The sequence below is a fragment of the Pinus tabuliformis genome, chromosome 2_1, assembly GCF_031772625.1.
Source record: "Pinus tabuliformis cultivar Carrire ecotype Pingquan chromosome 2_1, CPIR1, whole genome shotgun sequence".
Lineage (NCBI taxonomy): Eukaryota > Viridiplantae > Streptophyta > Pinopsida > Pinales > Pinaceae > Pinus > Pinus tabuliformis.
This window is the reverse complement of record NC_142299.1, coordinates 368,076,551-368,097,794: the sequence shown is the minus strand read 5'-3', so window position 1 is coordinate 368,097,794 and position 21,244 is coordinate 368,076,551. Positions and strand designations below refer to the sequence as shown.

Genomic DNA, 21,244 nt, shown 5'->3' with positions numbered 1-21,244 from the left:
GCTGCATCTACCTTTGGGCATCATTCCAGGCCTGACCCAAGGTGTGGGCAAGGGGAAGGTGAAGGATAACCCTATGTGGACCCAGTGAAGGATTGTGGACCAAGTGGGAGAATGATGAATGGGGTTATAATGAGTGGAAGAGGAGTAATATATATGTATGAGGGAGTGCGACCATGCAACCAAAATTAGGGTTTTTCATGTAGTACCATCTCTAAAGCCCAAGGGTCAGTAAAAGAGATCCCATGAGACTAGGGTCCGAGGTTAACATCCAAAAAAAGGTCTAGGGGACAAGAGCACAGACCTAGCCCTCTCTTTCCACCGAATCCTCCCATTGATCCATGCCTAGAAGTGTCCATGATAAGCAAACTACAATACTCAATTACCAAATGAGAAGGCATACCTTTAGGTTTGGGAGCCCCACCTTCAAACATACAATCATGGCAGATGGGTGAAGGACCACATCGCTGGATCAAGTTCCGAAGAAGTGTCACGACGAGCTAGTTGGTGGCTGCAAAGGGTCGCTAGCTGCTGGTTAAGGACCATCTTGGAGAATTTTTTTCTTCTAGGGATATCACCCACAAAATGGTGGGTAACAGGAACATTTGTTCAAAAATAACGGTGTCATACTTTTATGTGTGCGTCCATATTTTCTGAGTTCCATATTTTATCTTCCACATCGTATTTTATTTGTGAAGATTGATTAATTGTTATTTGCTGTAAAGTAAATTACAGAGGACAAATAATCTCCAGTAGATAGAAGATTAAACTCTCGTTTATTGCAATCATGGAAATTTCACATTCCTATGTAGCATGTTTTTCTCCATTATGGTCAATCTAAAGGTTGACTTTGGTCCTCCATGATTAATTTAGTGTCTTCTCCATACTGTTGAGCTTTTAAATGGTGGTTAATGCTAATTTGTGACATCTTTTGTATAAATCACTGAAGTGGTGTAAACAGAGGAAAGTGTTAGTAATGAACTTAGATTGTGAATGCTTTAAGCACTTCACCTCAGCATATCATGATTTATGATTTTTCACTTGTCGTAATTATTTAGGTTATCTATGTGTTTTTACTATACATTTTTTTGAAAAAACTCCTAGGGAAGTTTAATAATAAAAATACTTGATGAAAATAATGGCAGCAGGGGTCACCTCTAAGACTGTTGTTGGCCAATTTTGTTCTCTGCAAATCTAGTAAAGCTTGTAAATAAAATTTTGAGTTGAGTGACTGTTTTTGTAACTGCATTCCATATTCCTCTTTTCGTAAGTTTCTGAATAATGTTTTAACGTTTTATGGATTTCCACTTGGACTGCATGTGACTATTGCATAATTGAATTTTTAATTGCAACTTCTAGTCTTTTTGTGTTCAGTTTTGTTAAATCTGAAAAGTGAAAAATATTTTGAATTAATATTTGTTGTTAGCAAACTTGGTTGTGAATCTAGAGAATTTTTAGAAACGTGTTGCTAACATCTCTTCATTTAATTGTAATAATTTTTCCCCTTAAAACTTGTGATGATGGAACTTGAGGCATTCGTTAGGACTTGTAAGTTTGCCTAAAAGTCAAAACCTGCAAATGCCTATAAAGCATACTTTTTACCATAATGTATATCTTTTCACAATCTTTCATTATGTGCAAGGGAAATGGTGTGAAAATGTTAGGTTGGATTTTTGTTTAGTCTTCTATGAATCTCATGTTAGAATTTTCTAGAATATACATAATACACTTGATATGTCCTCTTTTTGAAAACTATGGAAACCTAAACATATCTCAACTGTTGGAAAATCAAAGTAAATATGATTTTCCTTGCTTGATAATTACTTGTGATATTTGTCGGCAATTTATTATTTGTTTGACTTCTTCATCAAGAAATTATCAAAACATGAAGATCACAAATCACAAAGAACACAAGATATAGGCTCCTCGCCATGGCAAAACCCCACACCTTGGGGAAAACACGAACAATCTTTTTCTTACAGAATCAGATCAAATGAAATATCAAGACCAAGACAACAACCTCCATAAAATCCCCAAGTCAGCGCTCCACGCTCTGCCATGATTCATCTTCAATAGGATAGTTAATATGTGACTAGATGCCTTGTCTTTGTTTTTACTGTAGCTTGTATTTTATAGACCTTGTAGTTTGTTATGCATAAATATATAGGAAATAATGTAAATGATAATAATTAATAATAATTAATGTTGTCACACAGATTGTCACGACAACGCTCAGACCGGGGGTTGTCACTCTGATCCCCGATCTCTCCGTTTAAGCCGTCTCCTGAGGCTAAGGGCGGTAGACCCTATGGGATAAAAGATGACCAACTGTGAACCAGTTGGGTTGGAAAACACAACAAAGCAATACCAGCGCTCGATTGATTTTAGGAGTTAATGTACTAGTGCCTTATGGAGTTAATGATTAAATGATTATTTATTAAATATTGCAGAAATATGAACCTTGTAAAACAATCATTCATCATCAAAAAGCCCAAGCGATACAAGCTATTCAATAAACTTCACGCTTTAATAATGATCCAGCAATTAAATTTAAAAGATTACATGCTTTAAGCGACCACAAAATTTAAACGCTGACCAACAACCACTTTCATATAGCCAACTTGTAAATAGACATTTAAATGCATTTAGCTATAGAAAAATGGAACATAAATTCCACAAGAAACTCCAAAAAATGAATTTTCGAATTTTTTAGTTAAACTTTTCAAATTTTATATGTATATATATATATATATATATATATATTTATAAAATTTTAAGCTTAAAATAAAAACAAGATTGAAATCTAAATAAAATCTAAATCTAAATCTAAAACTAACACTTTATTATATATACATAAAGAGCGGAAATCTAAATTCTAAAAAATAAAACTTTTTATGGCTTTTTTATTTTTAAATTTTTATATTTTATGATTTTTGATTTATTAAAAATAAATAAAACAAAACTAAATTCTAAATAAACTAAATGAAACTTTAAAATTTCTAAAATTAAATCCTAAAATCAAAATATCAACCCATTAAAAACTTTTTATGATTTCCTTCTTTCTTTCTTTTCTTTTAATTTCTAAACTATAGGAAAAAATAAAATCAAACTTAAATTAAAATATAAAACTCCAACCTTTATATGAAACAAAAATTTAATATTTTTATTTTTTGAAACATGACTAAAAGTAAAACGTATCTAAACTAAAACAAAAATTTAAAACTAAATCTAAAACTAAAATAAAAGTCTAATCTAATTTATGAAAATTGATTTTTTTTTTAAATATAAAGATCAAAATTTAAAATAAAACTAAAATCTAAAACACTACCTGCAATCGATTTATTTATTCATTTTTTTTTTTTTTTTATCTCAATTTTTAACACAAAAAAAGGCTAACCTGAAACTAAATTAATCTAAAGCGAATTATACATAAAATTTAAACTACTATGCTAACACTAAGTCCTAACTAAAAAAATGAAAACTACGCATAACCCTAGCCAGTATATACACAACACAAAAATCGAAATGTGTTTCATTTGTTAGTAGGTAGACGGAAAGGATTTCGACGACGACAAGGGAAGGCTGGATGGCGAGGAAGGAGACGAGAGTGAAGGCAGCGTTGAGGACACGGAGAAGGTTGCAGGTTGAGCAGCATCGATGAAATGAACGCAGGAATGTTGGTTAACTCACTGCTTGGAGGTGGATGGAGCTAGGGCCGCACTGGAATGAAGTTGCGGCTGCAAAAATAAAAATAAAAAAATCGATTTTCGCTGCAGGTTGGTGGAATGGCATGAAGGATTTTGTAGGGCTGGACGCTGGAGAAGAAATGCGTGGAGAAGGAGAAGGAAAGGCTCAGAACAGAAAGCAGATGGATGAAGGGAAAAATGCGTGAAGGGTAGCAAAACACGTGGCTGGATGGCAGCAATGGACGCACGTGGCAGGGGAAAGCTGCGATGGGAGATTGTTGCGTTTGCGTGAGGAGCAGAATATCACTGCGTGAGAGATGCGTGCAGTATGGGTATGCAGCAAGGAGAGAGCGGAAAACTTTGACGGAGATAGCATGAGCCAGGAGGAATGAAATGGAGAAGCGATGAGGGGTTTTAAAACCAGCGTGAGAAATATGCTGAGAAAGCAAAGGACGACACAGGCGATGGAATGTGTGGTGGCTGAAAATGCCAGAAGGAATTGCGGGTTGAGAAGACGCAGCGATGGAGAGGGATGGATTCACAATGGCAGCAGAAGTGAATGGCAGTGACTGCGTGGAGGAGATGGACAGCAGCAGCTTGTTTGCAGGTTCTGTAATCCAGAAACTTGATCAAAATTTTAAATCTTTCCTGCTCCAGATTGCTTGATGGAAACCCTGAAAAATTCTCAAACCCTGTACATGCAACCTGCAATGGCAAAAAACAAAACACCCAAAAATAATGTGTAGGAAACAAAACTGAAAACCCTAAATCAGTTAAATAATCACAATATTTATAGATTTTCAACTCTTAAGCAACCATATTTGTCAATAATCACAGTAATATTATCAGGATTTAATTTTAATGTGAGATACTTAAGAAAACCCTTCACGCGTTCATAAAAATTTTCGAATGATAAGCCTGGGATCAAGAACTGAGTGGGCTCTTTCAGAAAACACAATCCGGGAGTTGGCTGCTTCAGCCGAGAACTTCCCCTAACGCCCGGTAAACTCAAAACTAAGATTTCCTGCACAGAGTAAAATCAACCATTAACATAGAGGGAGAAAACAATAGTGAAACCCAGATCAAATGGAGTATCTACCATTATATTTCAGAATCTAAGCTATCATTCAAACCCCAGAGATCAAACAAGATACCTGTGCTTGAATCAATCTTCATCAAGCTATTATTGATTACTGAAAATAAAATTAAGCAGAAAAATAAAAGATCTTATAGCATTTTCAGAAGAGTAACACCAGCAAGATTTTTAACTCCAAAGTCTTTCTTTATTGCACAAAAAATGACTACTAGAAAGCTTTTTTTAGCACTAGACTCTAAACTCCAATTTGATCTCAAATGACCCCTAACACCCTATTTAAAGAAAAAATTCCCAACGGATAGTTTGAGTGATCCATGTCAAAATGATTTCGACCGTCAGTGAGGATCAAGATTTCTTTTAATCTCATCCGTCGAATTTTTAAATTCATTTTAATATATTAAAAAATTAAAATTCTGCATTTATTTACTCAAAAAATTGACTTATTATTTATTTTTTTTAATTATTTTTTTTTAATTTTATTATTATTTTTATTTATTTTTAATTATTTTTATTTATTTTATTATTATTTTTATTTATTTTTTAATTTTTTTTATTTCTTTAATTTCTATTTTTTGGATCCTCAAACTTAGCCTTTGCAAAAATTACCTAGGATCTAGGAATTAGGACTTATGAGGGGATTAAAACATTTTCGAACCCTCAAGACACTTTACATCATGACTTTTACAATTTTACATCTCAAGGGGGAAAACCCATTTGACATAAACCCTCACAGACCACTCAGTTCTGCGACACAACTATAATCTAGCAGATCAACACACTAGGATTCCCCTAAGATTCTAATGACAAAATTCATTCCGACTTTGGGGTTAGGTTGAAGGAAAACTCTGCCGATCATGGATCGGTGAGACAAAAAACCTTTCGGAATGTAGATTATCACTAAAAAATTAGGTCCACTTAGGCAATTTACATACATGACTCAGATCTGCTAATATTATTTACAATTTACACATGCAGACTGGGTTTACAACATAACATGATCAGGTCGACGATGACTGTCGAATGGCACAAACATGTCAATTAAGCGCTATCCCTTTTGCGAAAAAAGGGGGTATACTGCTATGGGTAGTTGACACGTAGTGGTCAACATCTGTCTCTACTTGGGAACACGCTGCTGCATTGTAGGAATGTGAGAATGCAGAATCTGCGTCCATGCAACACACAACAAAACATAAGTAGCGTCCATCCAAAAATCATCATATAACATTAAGCACAGGAAAGATATAAGCTCTTCATTTATTAACTATCTAGAAAAGTAAATCTAATCCTAAAACAAAAATGAAAATGCTGAAAAAACAAGGAGTAGGGTTAGAAATACAGAGGATGCTCCATGGCATCAGATGTGTTCAATATAGTGTATACTAAGCATTCCCCTGCTTTCAGGAAAATCTGTCCACTGCTTGTCGGATGTGCCATGTCCAATTCTGCATACGGTAGGACTTTTCCCTATCCAAAAATCAAGCTGCTCGCAGCCGTCTGATGCATCAAATCTTCTTCTCGTTCTCTTTCTTTTGCGTTTTTTCTTTGTGGCAGGTTGTATCACTGATGACGTGGAACTTTCTGCTTCAAAGCTCTCAGATGAAGTATGTAAGATGTGTGTGACATGTCTTTCTTCATCCTGCATCTGCCCTGTCAAGGATGATGGACCAATCTCACAGGTGCCATGATTTATAACTTGATCTTCTATGACTGGTGGATTAACTGTGTGAGCATTAACCTTATTATTAATTTCCTTTTTATCCAGGTCACCTTCAATTATCCACTTTTCAATGGAACAAAGGACCTCATAATAAGATGGAGCTTGTTGCAACAGATAAGGAGGCTCCTGATCTAGTGACGTTCCCTGGTTTCCTTCATCCTCTGACCATTGTTGAAATTTTTGAACCTATATTTTAATGGCATCTATCTGATTAGAGTGTTCAACCTTTATAGCATTGATTTCCCTGGCATGGTCTTCTTCCATGGTCAATAACTTTTTCTGAAGACATATCTGATTAGCTTCCATATCTTTTATTACTTTATCGTCTTTTTCCTTTATGGTCATCAAGAAATGTTGCATAGAGTTTATCTCTTCCTTATGATTTGCTTGCATGGTAGCGAACTGATAATTATGATCGAATGTCATGATAGTCATTTCTTCATCCATAGTTAACAACTTGTCTTGCATAGAATTAATTTGCCTATCGTGATTAGCTTTCATGGTCATCATATTTTCCTCTAAGCCTAATAACTTGCTTTGCATAAAACTAATTTTTGTGTCTTCATGGCCTCAATTTCCTTAGCATGCTGATTTTGCATGATCTCCATCTCCCTATTACGTTTTTCCAGGTGGGTGCATAAAGTTCTCACATCATTGGCATAATTAGTTTGATTAATCTCCATATTTTTTACCGTTAGCGTTAGTTCTTGTATAATTTGCTTTTGATCTTCCTTTTCGTTGTCATTTGTCCCTGCTTTTCCACTATCATGGATTTGATCTGCAATGGTACAGGTGGATGGCACATTCTGATATGAAGAATTGTCTTGGAATCTTTCACCAACAGCTGAACCTTTCATAAGATTACTTTCATTCTGTTGCACAATTTTAGGGGCACAAGGCGAGCTATCTAGATTACCATATCTATCTTTAAAAGCATTGACAATGTCTTGTAAAGAAGTGAAAGAATTCGTAGGACAATTATTAAACCAATTCAAAGCATCACCCTCTAAAGAAAGGACAAAAAGACGCATTTTGACATCTTCATGATTATACTGAGGGGGTCTACAATATATGATCATTATACGAGTAAACAAGCCTAGATGTCTTTTAACAGCGACTGAATCACCACTTGAGAACAAAGGTAATTTAGAAATGGCCATTTCCAGAGTATCATGGAGATCAACAGTAAAATGACATGGTTTAAACGAATAATCCATGATGAATAACGAGGGACCAAATGGATGATAGAAAGAGATCTCTGCTCAAGAAAATCAAGAGATGAAATAAGTGGAGTCGCCACTTGAACAATGAATCTAATTCTAGGATCCAAAAAGCAACAAACAAGCTGATATGAAAGAGGCTTCTTGTTTGGGAAAAATAAATGAAAAGAAATGGAGTCACCACCCAAACAAGAAACGAACTAAAGAGTAGGTACTGATATGACGAAAGATAAGGTGATGAAAAGATCCAAATGATGCCAAAAAATGTTGAATCTGCCAACTCAAATGAGAGATGAGAAAGATGAAAGAATGATGAGAAATGAGAAGATAAATGTCGCTGAAACGCGGAGAATAAAATGTCCCCGGCAACGGCGCCAAAAATGTTGTTGCACAGATTGTCATGACAACGCTCAGACCAGGGGCTGTCACTTTGATCCCCGATCTCTCCGTTTAAGCCGTCTCCCGAGGCTAAAGGGGGTAAACCCTATGGGATAAAAGATGACCAACCGTGGATCCGTTGGGTCGGGAGACACAGCAAGGCAATACCAGTACTCGATTGATTTTAGGAGTTAATGTACCAGTGCCTTATGGAGTTAATGATTAAATGATTATTTCTTAAATATTGCATAAATATGAACCTTGTAAAACAATCATTCATCATCGAATATCCCAAGCGATACAAGCTATTCAATAAACTCCACGCTTTAATAATGATCCAACAATTAAATTTTAAAAGATTAAACGCTTTAAGCAACCACAAAATTTAAATGCTGATCAGCTACCACTTTCATATAGCCAACTTGTAAATAAACATTTAAATGCATTTAGCTATAGAGAAATGGAACATAAATACCACAAGAAACTCCAAAAAATGAATTTTCGAATTTTTTATTTAAGCTTTTCAAAATATATATATATATATATATATATATATATATATATTAAGTTTAAAATAAAACAAGATTGAAATCTAAATAAAATCTAAATCTAAATTTAAAACTAACACTTTATTATATATACATAAAGAGGGGAAAATCTAAATTCTAAAAAATAAAACTTTTTATGGCTTTTTTAATTTTTATATTTTATGATTTTTTATTTATTAAAAAAAATAAAACAAAACTAAATTCTAAATAAACTAAATGAAACTTTAAAATTTCTAAAATTAAATCCTAAAATCAAAATATCAACCCATTAAAAACTTATTATGATTTCCTTCTTTCTTTCTTTCCTTTTTTTTTTTTTTTTAATTCTAAACTATAGGAAAAAATAAAGTCAAACTTAAATTAAAATGTAAAACTCAAACCTTTATATGAAACAAAAATTTAAAGTTTTTATTTTTTGAAACATGACTAAAAGTGAAACGTATCAAACTAAAACAAAAATTTAAAACTAAATCTAAAACTAAAATCAAAGTCTAATCTAATTTATGAAAATTGAATTTTCTTTTTGTTATATATATATAAAGATCAAAATTTAAAATAAAACTAAAATCTAAAACACTACCTGTAATCGATTTTTTTTTTATCTCAAATTTTTAACACAAAAAAAAGGCTAACCTGAAATTAAATTAATCTAAAGCAAATTTTAAATAAAATCTAAACTACTATGCTAACACTAAGTCTTAACTAAAAGAAATGAAAACTACGCATAACCCTAGCCCGTATATACGCAACACAAAAATCGAAATGCGTTTCATTTGTTAGCAGGTACACAGAAAGGATTTCGACGGCGGCAAGGGAAGGTTGGATGGCAAGGAAGGAGACGAGAGTGAAGGCAACATTGAGGACGCGGAGAAGGTTGCAGGTTGAGCAACATCGATGTAATGAACGCAGGAATGCTAGTTAATTTACTGCGTGGAGGTGGATGGAGCTAGGGCCACACTGGAATGAAGCTGCGACAGCAAAAAGAAAAAAAAAACGATTTTCGTTGCAGGTTGGTGGAATGGCATGAAGGATTTTGCTGGCCTGCACACTGGAGAAGAAACGCGGGGAGAAGGAGAAGGAAAGGCTCAAAACAGAAAGCAGATGGATGAAGGGAAAAACGCGTGAAGGGTAGCAAAACACGCGGCTAGATGGCAGCAATGGACGCACGTGGCAGGGGAAAGCTGTGATGGGAGATCGCTGCGTTTGCGTGAGGAGCAGAATATGACTGCGTGAGAGATGCGTGCAGTATGGGTATGCAGCAAGGAGAGAACGGAAAACTTTGACGGAGACAGCGTGAGGTAGGAGGAATGAAATGGAGAAGCGAGGAGGTGTTTTAAAACCAGCGTGAGAAATATGTTGAGAAAGCAAGGGACTGCACAGGCAATGGAATGTGTGGTGGTTGAGAATGCCAGAAGGAATTGCGGGTTGAGAAGAAGCAGCGATGGAGAGATGGATTCACAATGGCAGCAAAAGTGAATGGCAGTGACTGCGTGGAGGAGATGGATGTCAGCAGCTTGTTTGCAGGTTCTGTAATCCAGAAACTTGATCAAAATTTTAAATCTTTCTTGCTCCAGATTGCTTGATGGAAACCCTGAAAAATTCTCAAAGCCTGTACCTACAACCTGCAATGGCAAAAAACAGAACACCCAAAAATAATATGTGCAGGAAACAAAACTGAAAACCCTAAATCAACTAAATAATCACAGTATTTACAGATTTTTGACTCTTAAGTAGCCAGATTTGTCAATAATCACAATAGTATTATCAGGACTTAATTTTAATGTGAGATACTTCAAAAAACCCTTCATGCATTCATAAAAAATTTCGAATGATAAGCCCGGGATCAAGAACTGGCTGAGCTCTTTCAAAAAACACAATCCGGGAGTTGGCTGGTTCAGCCGAGAACTTCCCCTAACGCCCAGTAAACTCAAAACTAATATTTCCTGCACAGCTTAAAATCAACCATTAACATAGAGGGAGAAAACAATAGTGAAATCCAGATCAAATGGAGATACCTGCCATTATATTTCAGAATCTAAACTATCATTCAAACCCCAGACATCAGACAAGATACCTGCGCCTGAATCAATCTTCATCAAGCTATTATTGATGATTGAAAATAAAATTATGCATAAAAATAAAAGATCTTACAACATTTCCAGAAGAGTAACACCAGCAAGATTTTTAACTCCAAAGTCTTTCTTTATTGCACAAAAAATGACTACAAGAGAGCTTTCTTTAGCACCAGACTCTAAAATCCAATCTGATCTCAAATGACCCCTAACACCCTATTTAAAGGAAAAATTTCCAAAGGCTAGTTCGAGTGATCCATGTCAAAATGATCTTGACCGTCGATGAGGATCAAGATTTCTTTTAATCTCATTCGTCGAATTTTTAAATTCATTTTAATATATTCAAAAATTAAAATTCTACATTTATTTATTCAAAAATTTGACTTATTATTATTTTATTATTTATTATTATTTTATTTATTTATTTTCAATTTATTTTTAATTTTTTTTAAATTTTATTATTATTTTATTATTATTATTATTTATTTTTTAATTTCTTTAATTTTTATTTTTTGGATCTTCGAACTTAGCCTTTGGAAAAATTACCTAGGACCTAGGACTTAGGACTTATGAGGGGATTAAAACATTTTCTAACCCTCAAGACACTTTACATCATGACTTTTACAATTTTACATCTCAAAGGGGAAAACCCATTTGACATAGACCCTCATAGACCACCCAGTTCTGCGACACAACTATAATCTAGCAGATCAATACACTAGGATTCCCCTAAGATTCTAATGACAAAATTCATTTCGACTTTGGGGTTAGGCTGAAGGAAAACTTTGCCGATCATGGATCGGTGAGACAAAAAACATTCCGGAACGTAGATTATCACTAGAAATTTAGGTCTACCTAGGCAATTTACATACATGACTCAGATCTGCTAAGATTATTTACAATTTACAGATGCAGACTGGGTTTACAACATAACATGATTAGGTCGACGATGACTGTCGAATGGCATGGACATGTCGATTAAACACTATTCCTTTTGCAAAAAAAGGGGGTGTGTTGCTATGGATAGTTGACACGTAGTGGTCAACAATTAGTTAATTAGTAATTAGGTTGAAGAGTCATGTCTAAATGAGATATGACTCTCCATGAAGAGTCACCTGCATAGTATATAAGCAGACCTCTCACTCTCATTGTATAATCATTCTTCATATAATACTTGTATTTTCATGGATATCTTTATATTCCAAATTTTTCTATAGTATTTAAACTAGTGTTGGGAAAATCGCGATACTATCAGAAAATCACGATTTTTTGGGAAAAAATCTTGAACAAAAAATTCAAGATTTTTTTATTTTGTTCTTGTTTCCGATTTTTTGATAAGGAGGAGGAGGTGACACAACCTACCCAGGTTACCCCTGTCACTAGTAGAGGATGTGGTCTACCTCTTGTAGCTCCTAGTTCTTCAGCTTCTAGAGCACAACAGAGTTCACTACCAACTCCACTGGCATCTACATCTAGAGGGAAAGGGAAATCTATTGCATTTTCTCGCAAGAGGGGCAGAGGAAATCAATAGTATTAGACTTTAGTTATTTGGTTTATTTCATTGTATATGGCATTATGACTCATGGTATGAGATACATTATTATATTTTTTGTTGATATTTTGAGGCTGAGTTGGGACTCGTTCTCCGATCCAGGTCTTTGACTATCAAATTCGTCAACCTTGTTGTCATCGTGACTGAGCATTCGCTACACAAATTGGAGTTTCTCCATCGTTGCCAATAGGCCCTTGGCCATAAAAGAAAAATATTAAATTCAAAAAACAAAAAAAGTTTATCAAAAAATTCATTAAAAGAAACCTAGAGTATATATATATATATATATATATATATATATATATATATATATATATTCAAAATCAAAACCATATTAAAAAAAAATCAAAATAGCAACCTAATCGGTTCCCTGACGTCCGATAGCCTCCGATCGCCCTGTTTGACCGGTCCCCTGACGTATCACTGCAACCCGCCTACATTTCTACTACTACCAACATTCGACGCCAACGATTGTCGCTGCCATAGTCTCTCTCTCGACTTAACACTCATCCACATTGTTGGCCAAATACCCTCATCAACTATTGATCCACCTCTGTTGCCACAAATTCCTTGCCACTTTCCACCAGCTACCCATTCAAAGACGCAACCCTTTCATTCTTTCCATAGGTAGCCACATTATCGACGCCCACAAACAGGCACTCACTATTGTCGCTTCCCAAATTCTGTGGCCTCAGCTTCAAAAACTGAAGGCTATATGCCGGTCAACAGACCACGTTCCGCGACCGCTGACCGCCGTCGTTGACCAACACACAACAACCGGCCTTACCACTGTGTTGTTTATCGTTCCATCCACCAGTCTTCGCCATAGTTCTGCCTGTGCCTTTTGCTAACTACAGTTAATTATCTGCTCCCCCAACATTATCTTTTGCACTTCCCCTGCCAGACATAACCCGTTTCGCCATCGCTTGAGTGGACACAGCCACCATCCATTCACACCCAAGTCGATTCTTCCCACCGCCGACCACTGTGGAGTTTGTAGCAGCCACCACGTTGTCTGCAACAGCCACAGTTGTCGCCCATCCCTTACACAAGTCAATTGTTCTGATATCAACCACAAGTCTAGAGATCCACGGTCACTAATGTTCCCACGGGTTACAAATCCAGAGATTCATTGCCATACAAAATTGTATTGGCCTCATTGAATTGGTAGTCCACCGCATGCTTTTTATTCGTTGTTATTGTTAATACCAAGGAAAAAGAAAAATAGGTTGTGACTTTTCTGAGTGGTGATATCCGTTAGTTTAGATAAATTAAAAATAAAATCAAGCCTCATATATATATATATATATATATATATATAGTGCGAAAGGGTATTCAAAGCCAGCAGCATGAAAAAGGGAAACTAAATATTTATAAAGTCAAATAAAATAAGTTTAAGTCAAAAAGGTTCATAACTAAAAAGTGGAAGGTATTTAAAAAAAGAAGAGAGAATATCTTTATATCATTAAGAGAAAGTGTTAAAAATTTATTACAAAAGGTGAAAAGATTAATAAAGTTTTACGAGTTTATTAACCAAAAAAAAAAGTTACTTTGAAAACCCTAATCCCACCTCGAAAAACGCAAAATGGAATCTAGTTCGAAAATAAAGGAAGGAAGATTTCTAAGAACCTCACATTGCTTTGCTCCAGTGCTATTCGGAATTAAAGGGACTCTTGCAGGGAAAGATGTTATTATTTCTATCTCTTGCACTGAAGGGAAAAATTATATAAACTCTAAACTTGCTAACCAATATGACATAATCGAATTAGAATTAAACATTGACGATTATACTTTTATATCACAATTCTCTGTTCAATCTCTATGGAATGATCTAGATGACATTGTTTTGGGCTCACCTTGGATGGAAACTCTATGGTCCTTTATTCTAAATAAAAAAAAATGTTTTTGACATTTTCCCACAAAAAAAAAATGCTACAAGATGTTACTTTGAAACCAAATTCAGTGACGCCAAAAAACATATCAGAAATCTCAAAAATAATTTTTCAAGAAAGTAAGAAGACGATACAAAATATGCAAAAGGTGTTGACAAAATCACCGCTGACAAGAATGAGGAAGTCTCTCGACTTAGAGACCATAGTGAAAAATTACTAACGCAAATTAAGAAGCTTAAGAAGGATAAGAAGTTGCTGGAAAACAAGGGGCAACAACTTGTTGAAAAGGAAGCGTCGAAATTTTCAAAATGTAGAAATTCAAGTTGAAGAAAAAACGAACATCGATCCAGTGAAAATGACAACTCAAGAAGACAAGTCAGTTGAAGAAACGACACACTTAGATGTTGCAGTTCAGATGATAAACATCCCAAGTGAAGGTTCTGTAACCAACTCGACAACATCGTCACAGGCAGTAATCAGAAAAATTCCACACTTAATAAGGGAAATTCAAACAAAAAAAGTTATGTATCGACATCCGAATCATGAGAGTAGACAACTCAAACAAGCTACGTATCAAGACTATCCAAAACAGAAACAACTCACCGATGTTCCAAAGAATATTGATGTAACCTCAATCCAGCCATATGATGTCAATTCGTTACAAAATTCCAGTGATCAGAATATTCTACAGAAGATTAATCTAGGATGGTTTGATCCCTTCACAATGTGATAGTTTTGTTTGTCACTTAGAAGATCATATCAACTTGTATCGACGAAGATGATTGTTCCGAGACGAGAAGACATTTGAAACCGAAAAGGAGATCAAGCCTTTTTCATCGACAAGCTTTGAGGACAAAGCTTTTTGAGGAGGAAGACAATGTTATGAATAAATATATAGGAAATATTGTAAATGAAAGTAATTAATAATGATTAGTTAATTAGTAATTATGCTGAAGAGCCATGTCTAAATGAGACGTGACTCTCCATGAAGAGGCACCTGCATAGTATATAAGCAGACCTCTCACTCTCATTGTATCATCATTCTTCATACATTTTAATATATAATATTTGTATCCTCATGGATATTTTTATATTCCAAGTCTTCTGGAGTATTTAAACTGAAGAATGAACTTTGTTCACTCCATAGTCCTTCAACCTGCCAATCACAACTATTAAGGTTCTTTATCAGCTCGTATTACAGCCCTTCATCAGGTTGCATGTCATCACAGAAAACAGTTCTAGTAGCTCACATATCTCTTTAAGGATTCACATCTTTTCAAGACTTCTAATCTCAGAAAACTTTGTATTCTCTTTGGGTCTTCAGCCTTGGGAAACTCACATCTTATACCACAAACAAGTCGTTTGTTCTGCCACAGAGACTATCAAAGAAGATCCATGATTTTTTCTTGCTGAAATGAATGAGAACAGGGGCCAATATATAGTTGTTCATCACTATGAAGGGTCACGTCTATTCAGCAAGCCGACCTGACCATCTAGTGGGCCGACTTGGTCTTATGGAGGACTTTTTGAGCCTTTTAAACAAAAAAAACAAAAAATCTTACAAAGAGTCCAAATGGACTTTGACTGAAATTCATTTCTTTGACTTCAACAAAACCTAGAAGCATGAAAAACATGCTTGACCTAGACTTGAGCATGAAACCGATGCTTAAATAAAATTATTTTTCTTCTTTTACATAAAATACAAATTGATACAAGTACAAAAATAATTATGAAAACCAAACCTAGTTACTTTTCCAACATCAACAAGCATATAAAATGGAAAGGCAGGCAAATCTACGTATTTGCTTAGAATTCATGATCTATGTTCATTGTAAAATTGTAAATTTTAGAGTAAGTGACAATAAAAACTATATGTTTGCTAGTTGCTTTTACTAATTATATTCTCCTAATTTTCAAATGTTGTTATTTGCCAGGAAGAACAAAGACCATTATGGATGACGAAGATCCAATTAAGGCATTTGCGGAAACCATTGCTGCCAATTTGAATGGAGCTTATTACCTGTCAGAAGCTGTATTACCATGCATGCCACCAGGGCTCTCTAGTATAATTAACATCTCAAGCACACGTGCATTGCAAAGTGAACCGAACACTGCAGCTTATAGTGCTTCCAAAGCAGGCTTGTGTGGACTTACACATTCACAGGTTAGGGTTCTTGGTTGTCCTTTAAAAGCTTAGTTCAATTTCCAAATCTGTCATTAAATGTGCTGAACATCAAACTCAATTGAAAATAGTGGGTTTCTCTCTATAGTAATTATATTTTGGTTTAATAAAGAGGAAGCAGAAAGTACTCTGACACAACTCTTCGAATAATATTTAACTTTTGCTGCACCATGGTAGAGAGATCAATTCAGTCAGTACATTAGCGGAGGAATCATCTGCAATTCCATACAAAAAACGGAAATTATTCTTGTTTTTAAGGAAGAGGTAGCAAAACATTTTTAGTTATTGTCAGGGATCAAGTCACATTGCTTCAAAATGTGTTGCAGGCAATAACATTGGCAGGAAGGGTGCGTGTGAATGCTGTGTTGCCCGGTTGGATAAACACTGACCCTGCAGGTGAAGCAGCGTTGAGGGATGAAGATCATAAGTGGCATCCAGTTGGTAGAGTAGGCACACCCCAAGACATTGCTGAAATGTGTCTTTTCTTGGCTGATGAGAAACGTTCTGGTTTCATCACGGGGCAAGAGTTTGTAGTAGATGGTGGGGTGACAAAGAAAATGGTTTATCCAGAATAATTTGATTTTCAGATCTGGTAAAAACAGTCGGCAATTACTCTAAAGTGTCATTTATTTGTTTGCAAAATAACATTCAAGCAAAGTGGTGAATCCTTCACTCTGTAATTGAAGCACATCAACAAATTGATGCTATTTTTCATAAGCCTGAACATCATAAAGGGTACACATCATTTTCTTTGCATAAATTATGTTGTAAATGATTTGACGTTTCAAACCAACGGATTACATTATGTTTCTCGTGCAAATATCTTAGGCACAATGGCAAGTGTTGAATGAATTCAGATGGAAAAGGAAGATGAGGAAATGCTGCGTTTAAATTGTTTATCAATGTTTCAATTTCCTTATAAGTTTACATGCAATTTGTATGCAAACTATCACTGCCAGAGTTCATTAATTAAAATCATTCATCAGCAAATGGCAAAATCATTTTCTGGATGTCTATGAATATTTCCCTCTTTTGGCAACATACACGAGGAAACAATTCTCACAGCCTCTCAAGAATTTAGAGACATAAGTTGCACCATTAATAAATTTATTTCTAAGAAGTTCCTGCTATCAAATTATCGTACATTTACTAGTTATATAGTTTCACATCCTTTTGTTCTTAAAGATTAAATTTAGTCTCTTGAGTTCTATCAAAACAGTTTCACGCACACTTGAACAAATTAAATATTGCAGTAAGAATTTTGCACTATATCATGCCATAAACATCTTTTCTCTTTCAGAAAAAAAGAAAAAGAAAATAGCAGGCATCACTAAAATAAATTTTAGAGCTACCGCACGAACAACGCTGCATCAACTTCACACATCAAGAGGCCAAGGGTGTGATGGCGAGCAAGAGTGCTAGGGTTTCACACGCAGGCTCCAGTGCGGGAGTGGAGGAAAGGAACAAGCACAAGGCCAAAAGGAGTGAGGGTCACAGGTATGCCGAGACTAAACCCCGGAAGTATTTTCCCACCGGATGGGCATACGCACTACTGTCCACGATGGGTCAACAGCAAATACTCTGGACAGCAGAATACCGGATACAACCTGAGGCAGTTGTATAGGAATCCGAGGTGGACACTCTGATAAGAGCCAACAAGGCAAATGAGTTGTGGTTCCGGAAGAATGGTCCTGAGCAATGTGGGATGGCAGCGACAAAGTGGGCATCTGCGGATCTATCACTCCTTTACTGTTTGCTACTGCTCGGCCACAGTGGATCTACAATGGTTGGAATGGATGCGATCAGATACCCTCCTATCTGCCCAGACCCTCTGTATCATCGGCCTGCCGACTGTGGAATGGTGGAAAGGGTTTCTATGCAAGCAAGCCTACCTACTGCTACAAATGGGAGTTTACTTTCTACGGCACTGGGCCTGCTGGATACTGAGGTAATAGTCAAACTACTACTGCCTCTGGATCATGACACATACACACGATCTCCATTGACTAATACAGAGCACCGACAAATCTAGCGATCATGGGGTTTTCTCCTGTCTTGCATCCACACAAAGTTCTGCAAAATAGAATACTTGGAGCAACACAACAATGCAAATCTGAGGCGAACATTGTTTCCCCACATTTGGTAAATATTCATCGATTTCAAGTTATTATTAAAACCCCTCCAACGTCGTCTTCTCTGCTTTGGGTACTCCCAACTGATAATGTATTGCATCTGAAGTGTCTCATCTCCAAACATATTGGATATCCTACCGGATATCAACTTTTGATATTTGGGGGCAGAGCACTATAGGACTCTCGACTCCTAAAGGACTACAACATTATGTCAGTGTCCACCATAATACTCAATCTGACGCTGCGAGGTGGAGTTATTGCCTCTAGTAAAACAAAACATTCAGGAGGAGGAATTGGAAGTAGTACAACAAAAATCAACGAAACACAACAGAAGCACAAAAATGGAGGACTTTCTTTCAAGAATATCCTACAAGGAAAAAACACACCTATAGCAAAGCATATCAAGTTGGAACTGAACCCAGTTCCTATATTTTCGAACAACTAAATGACATTACAGAATTAAACATAGATATACTAGAAACAAATATCCATTGTAATACTTTTGAATCACAAGCCATAATCTGTCGATTCAACTGTTTTTGGCCAAAACCTACTGAGCTTTTCCATTGGATTTTCACAAATTGGACTGTACACTGTGAAATACACCTATGCTCAAAAGGGTTTTTCATTGTCAACTTCCATTCAGCTGAGGCAGGGGACATTATACTATAGGAAGGACCATGGTTCTGGGGATCCACGAGCCTCTTCATCACACCTTGGTTTCCGGATTTTGATGCTAATACTATGGTTGTTTCAAGTATGCTAGTTTGGGTTTAGCTGCATAATCTACCATTACATTTTTCGGACCAACAGGTCTTAGCTGGTATTGGCAACTGCATTGGGAGATATATCAAAATGGACAAGCAAACACTGGAGGAAAGAGTATACACTTTCGCTCGTATTTGTGTGGAAGTAGATCTCAGCAAAGGACTACCGGATCACATGCTACTAAAACACCAACAACGGAGCTGGACACAGATACTGAACTATGAAAACACAATGTTTAGATGCAGAATTTGTAGGCAAACATGACATCTACAAAACACATGCCCGGAAGCCAAAAAAGAGACATGAAAAAAGAAAACATGGAAACAACCCAAGGGTTGGAAATTTCCCCCCCATGACTCTGATGAGGATGAGGAAGTCGCTGTGGAAGACCCCATACCCAATCAGAATAACCAAGCAGACAAAGAACCAGAAGCACACAAGAAAAATCCACAAGATCCTATGGAATCACAGCTGAAAAAGATGCCTGAAGCAAAGGACTCTAGTGGAGCAAAACGACTGCATACACTAGACATTCAGATTCGGATAAGGACAATCCCCAACCTAATGCATTCAACTCACTTGCACTTGTATCTTCGATGTCGACTCAAGGTTGAAAAGAAGGGGAGAAAAACATGACTCTCCCCTTCATGTACATTAGTCTTCATATTTGTACATTAGTTTGTTATACATGAACCTCTGATCAACAGTCTTTCGATTGTATGATGTAATGTGCTTCAGCATCTGCAAAATGTACTTTTGTTTTCATTAATAAAATTACGATTTTTCCTTTGGAAAAATTTTTTTAGAGCTACTGCCAATATGTTCAATTGATTCGAAAAACTTTTGGGGTTTATAAAGGTTGGGCTTTCCATATATTTTTAAAAGAAATCTTGAACTAAGAAAATACATTATTTGTAAGATTCTTCCTGACATAAATTGTCTTTGCATTGAAACATTTGAGGGTGAAACACAATAAATCACTAAATATTAAAGAATATAAATGCAATAATAAATGCATATGACAATTCATAAAGCATCCCTTAGAGTTATATTTATACTTGATACGGCCATATATATATATATATATATATATATATATAACCAATTGGAATATTTAATTATAAACTTAACATTTATAACAATGGGGTTAGATTAGCCCCAAGGGTTATCTCAATTGGTTGAGTCCCCATCGTTAAAGCACATTTGCTATTGAGAGATCACAAGTCCAATTCTCTCGACACTTTTGGGGTCAAGCTCTGTGGTTGAGCTAGTTGGAAGTGATCCCTTCGGGTGGATCTGTTTGGCACAAATATTCATTGGATGTCACGGTTGTCGATCTCCGATATCTGTGAACCACATAGGGAAAAAAAGAAAAAAACAATGGGGTTAGATTAAGAATCAAACAACCATTTTGTGGATGTATTTGTTAATTTTCTAGTGTTCTATGCTTAACATAATCACTTTCTCCAATTCTTCAATTAGCAATCAATTTATCTAACAATTCAATCTTCCATTGACAATAATCAATTGTAGATAAACAGTAAATTCAATGCACAATAGATGACAACCAAGAGCAATAACAAAAGACACAATATTTGGTCAAAGACTAGAGAAAAACCCCACAAGGTGGAAAACCCTTTCAAATTCTTCCTCTATTACATTGTCATCAAATGTTCAGTAGATAGATACAATGTTCCAATTCAATGATAAAGAGTCAAAGCCAAATCTTTGACTTATCCAACAACCAACCAATATCCAAAAGATGAGACTCAAAGTCAAATTTGGTCAACAACTCAAATATGCAAATTTGGTCAAAGTCAACAGAAGTAGCAACAACCTTGATTAGTCAACAGTCAATGGTCAAAGTTCCTCCATAAGATTCGATCAAAGTAGCTTCAAATTTGACCTTCAAAAATTGGTCAACCTTAGTCAAAACAATGAAAATCTCAGTGAAATTTATTCCCTCACGAATTTGGTCAAATTCAAACTTTGACTTTCAAAAAC

General features: G+C 35.6%; 1 protein-coding gene across 1 annotated transcript in view; it reads left to right on the top strand.

Annotated features, from left to right (window-relative positions):
* LOC149200392 (uncharacterized) overlaps window positions 1-17,160 on the top strand; it is a 422,176-nt gene extending 405,016 nt beyond the window's left edge. The window contains exons 4-5 of the mRNA XM_089402712.1: window positions 16,093-16,322; window positions 16,667-17,160. Of these exons, the coding sequence (XP_089258838.1) occupies window positions 16,093-16,322; window positions 16,667-16,915 (479 nt within the window). The 3' untranslated portion in view covers window positions 16,916-17,160. The remainder of the gene's footprint in view (window positions 1-16,092; window positions 16,323-16,666) is intronic.
* The last annotated feature ends 4,084 nt before the right edge of the window (window positions 17,161-21,244 follow it).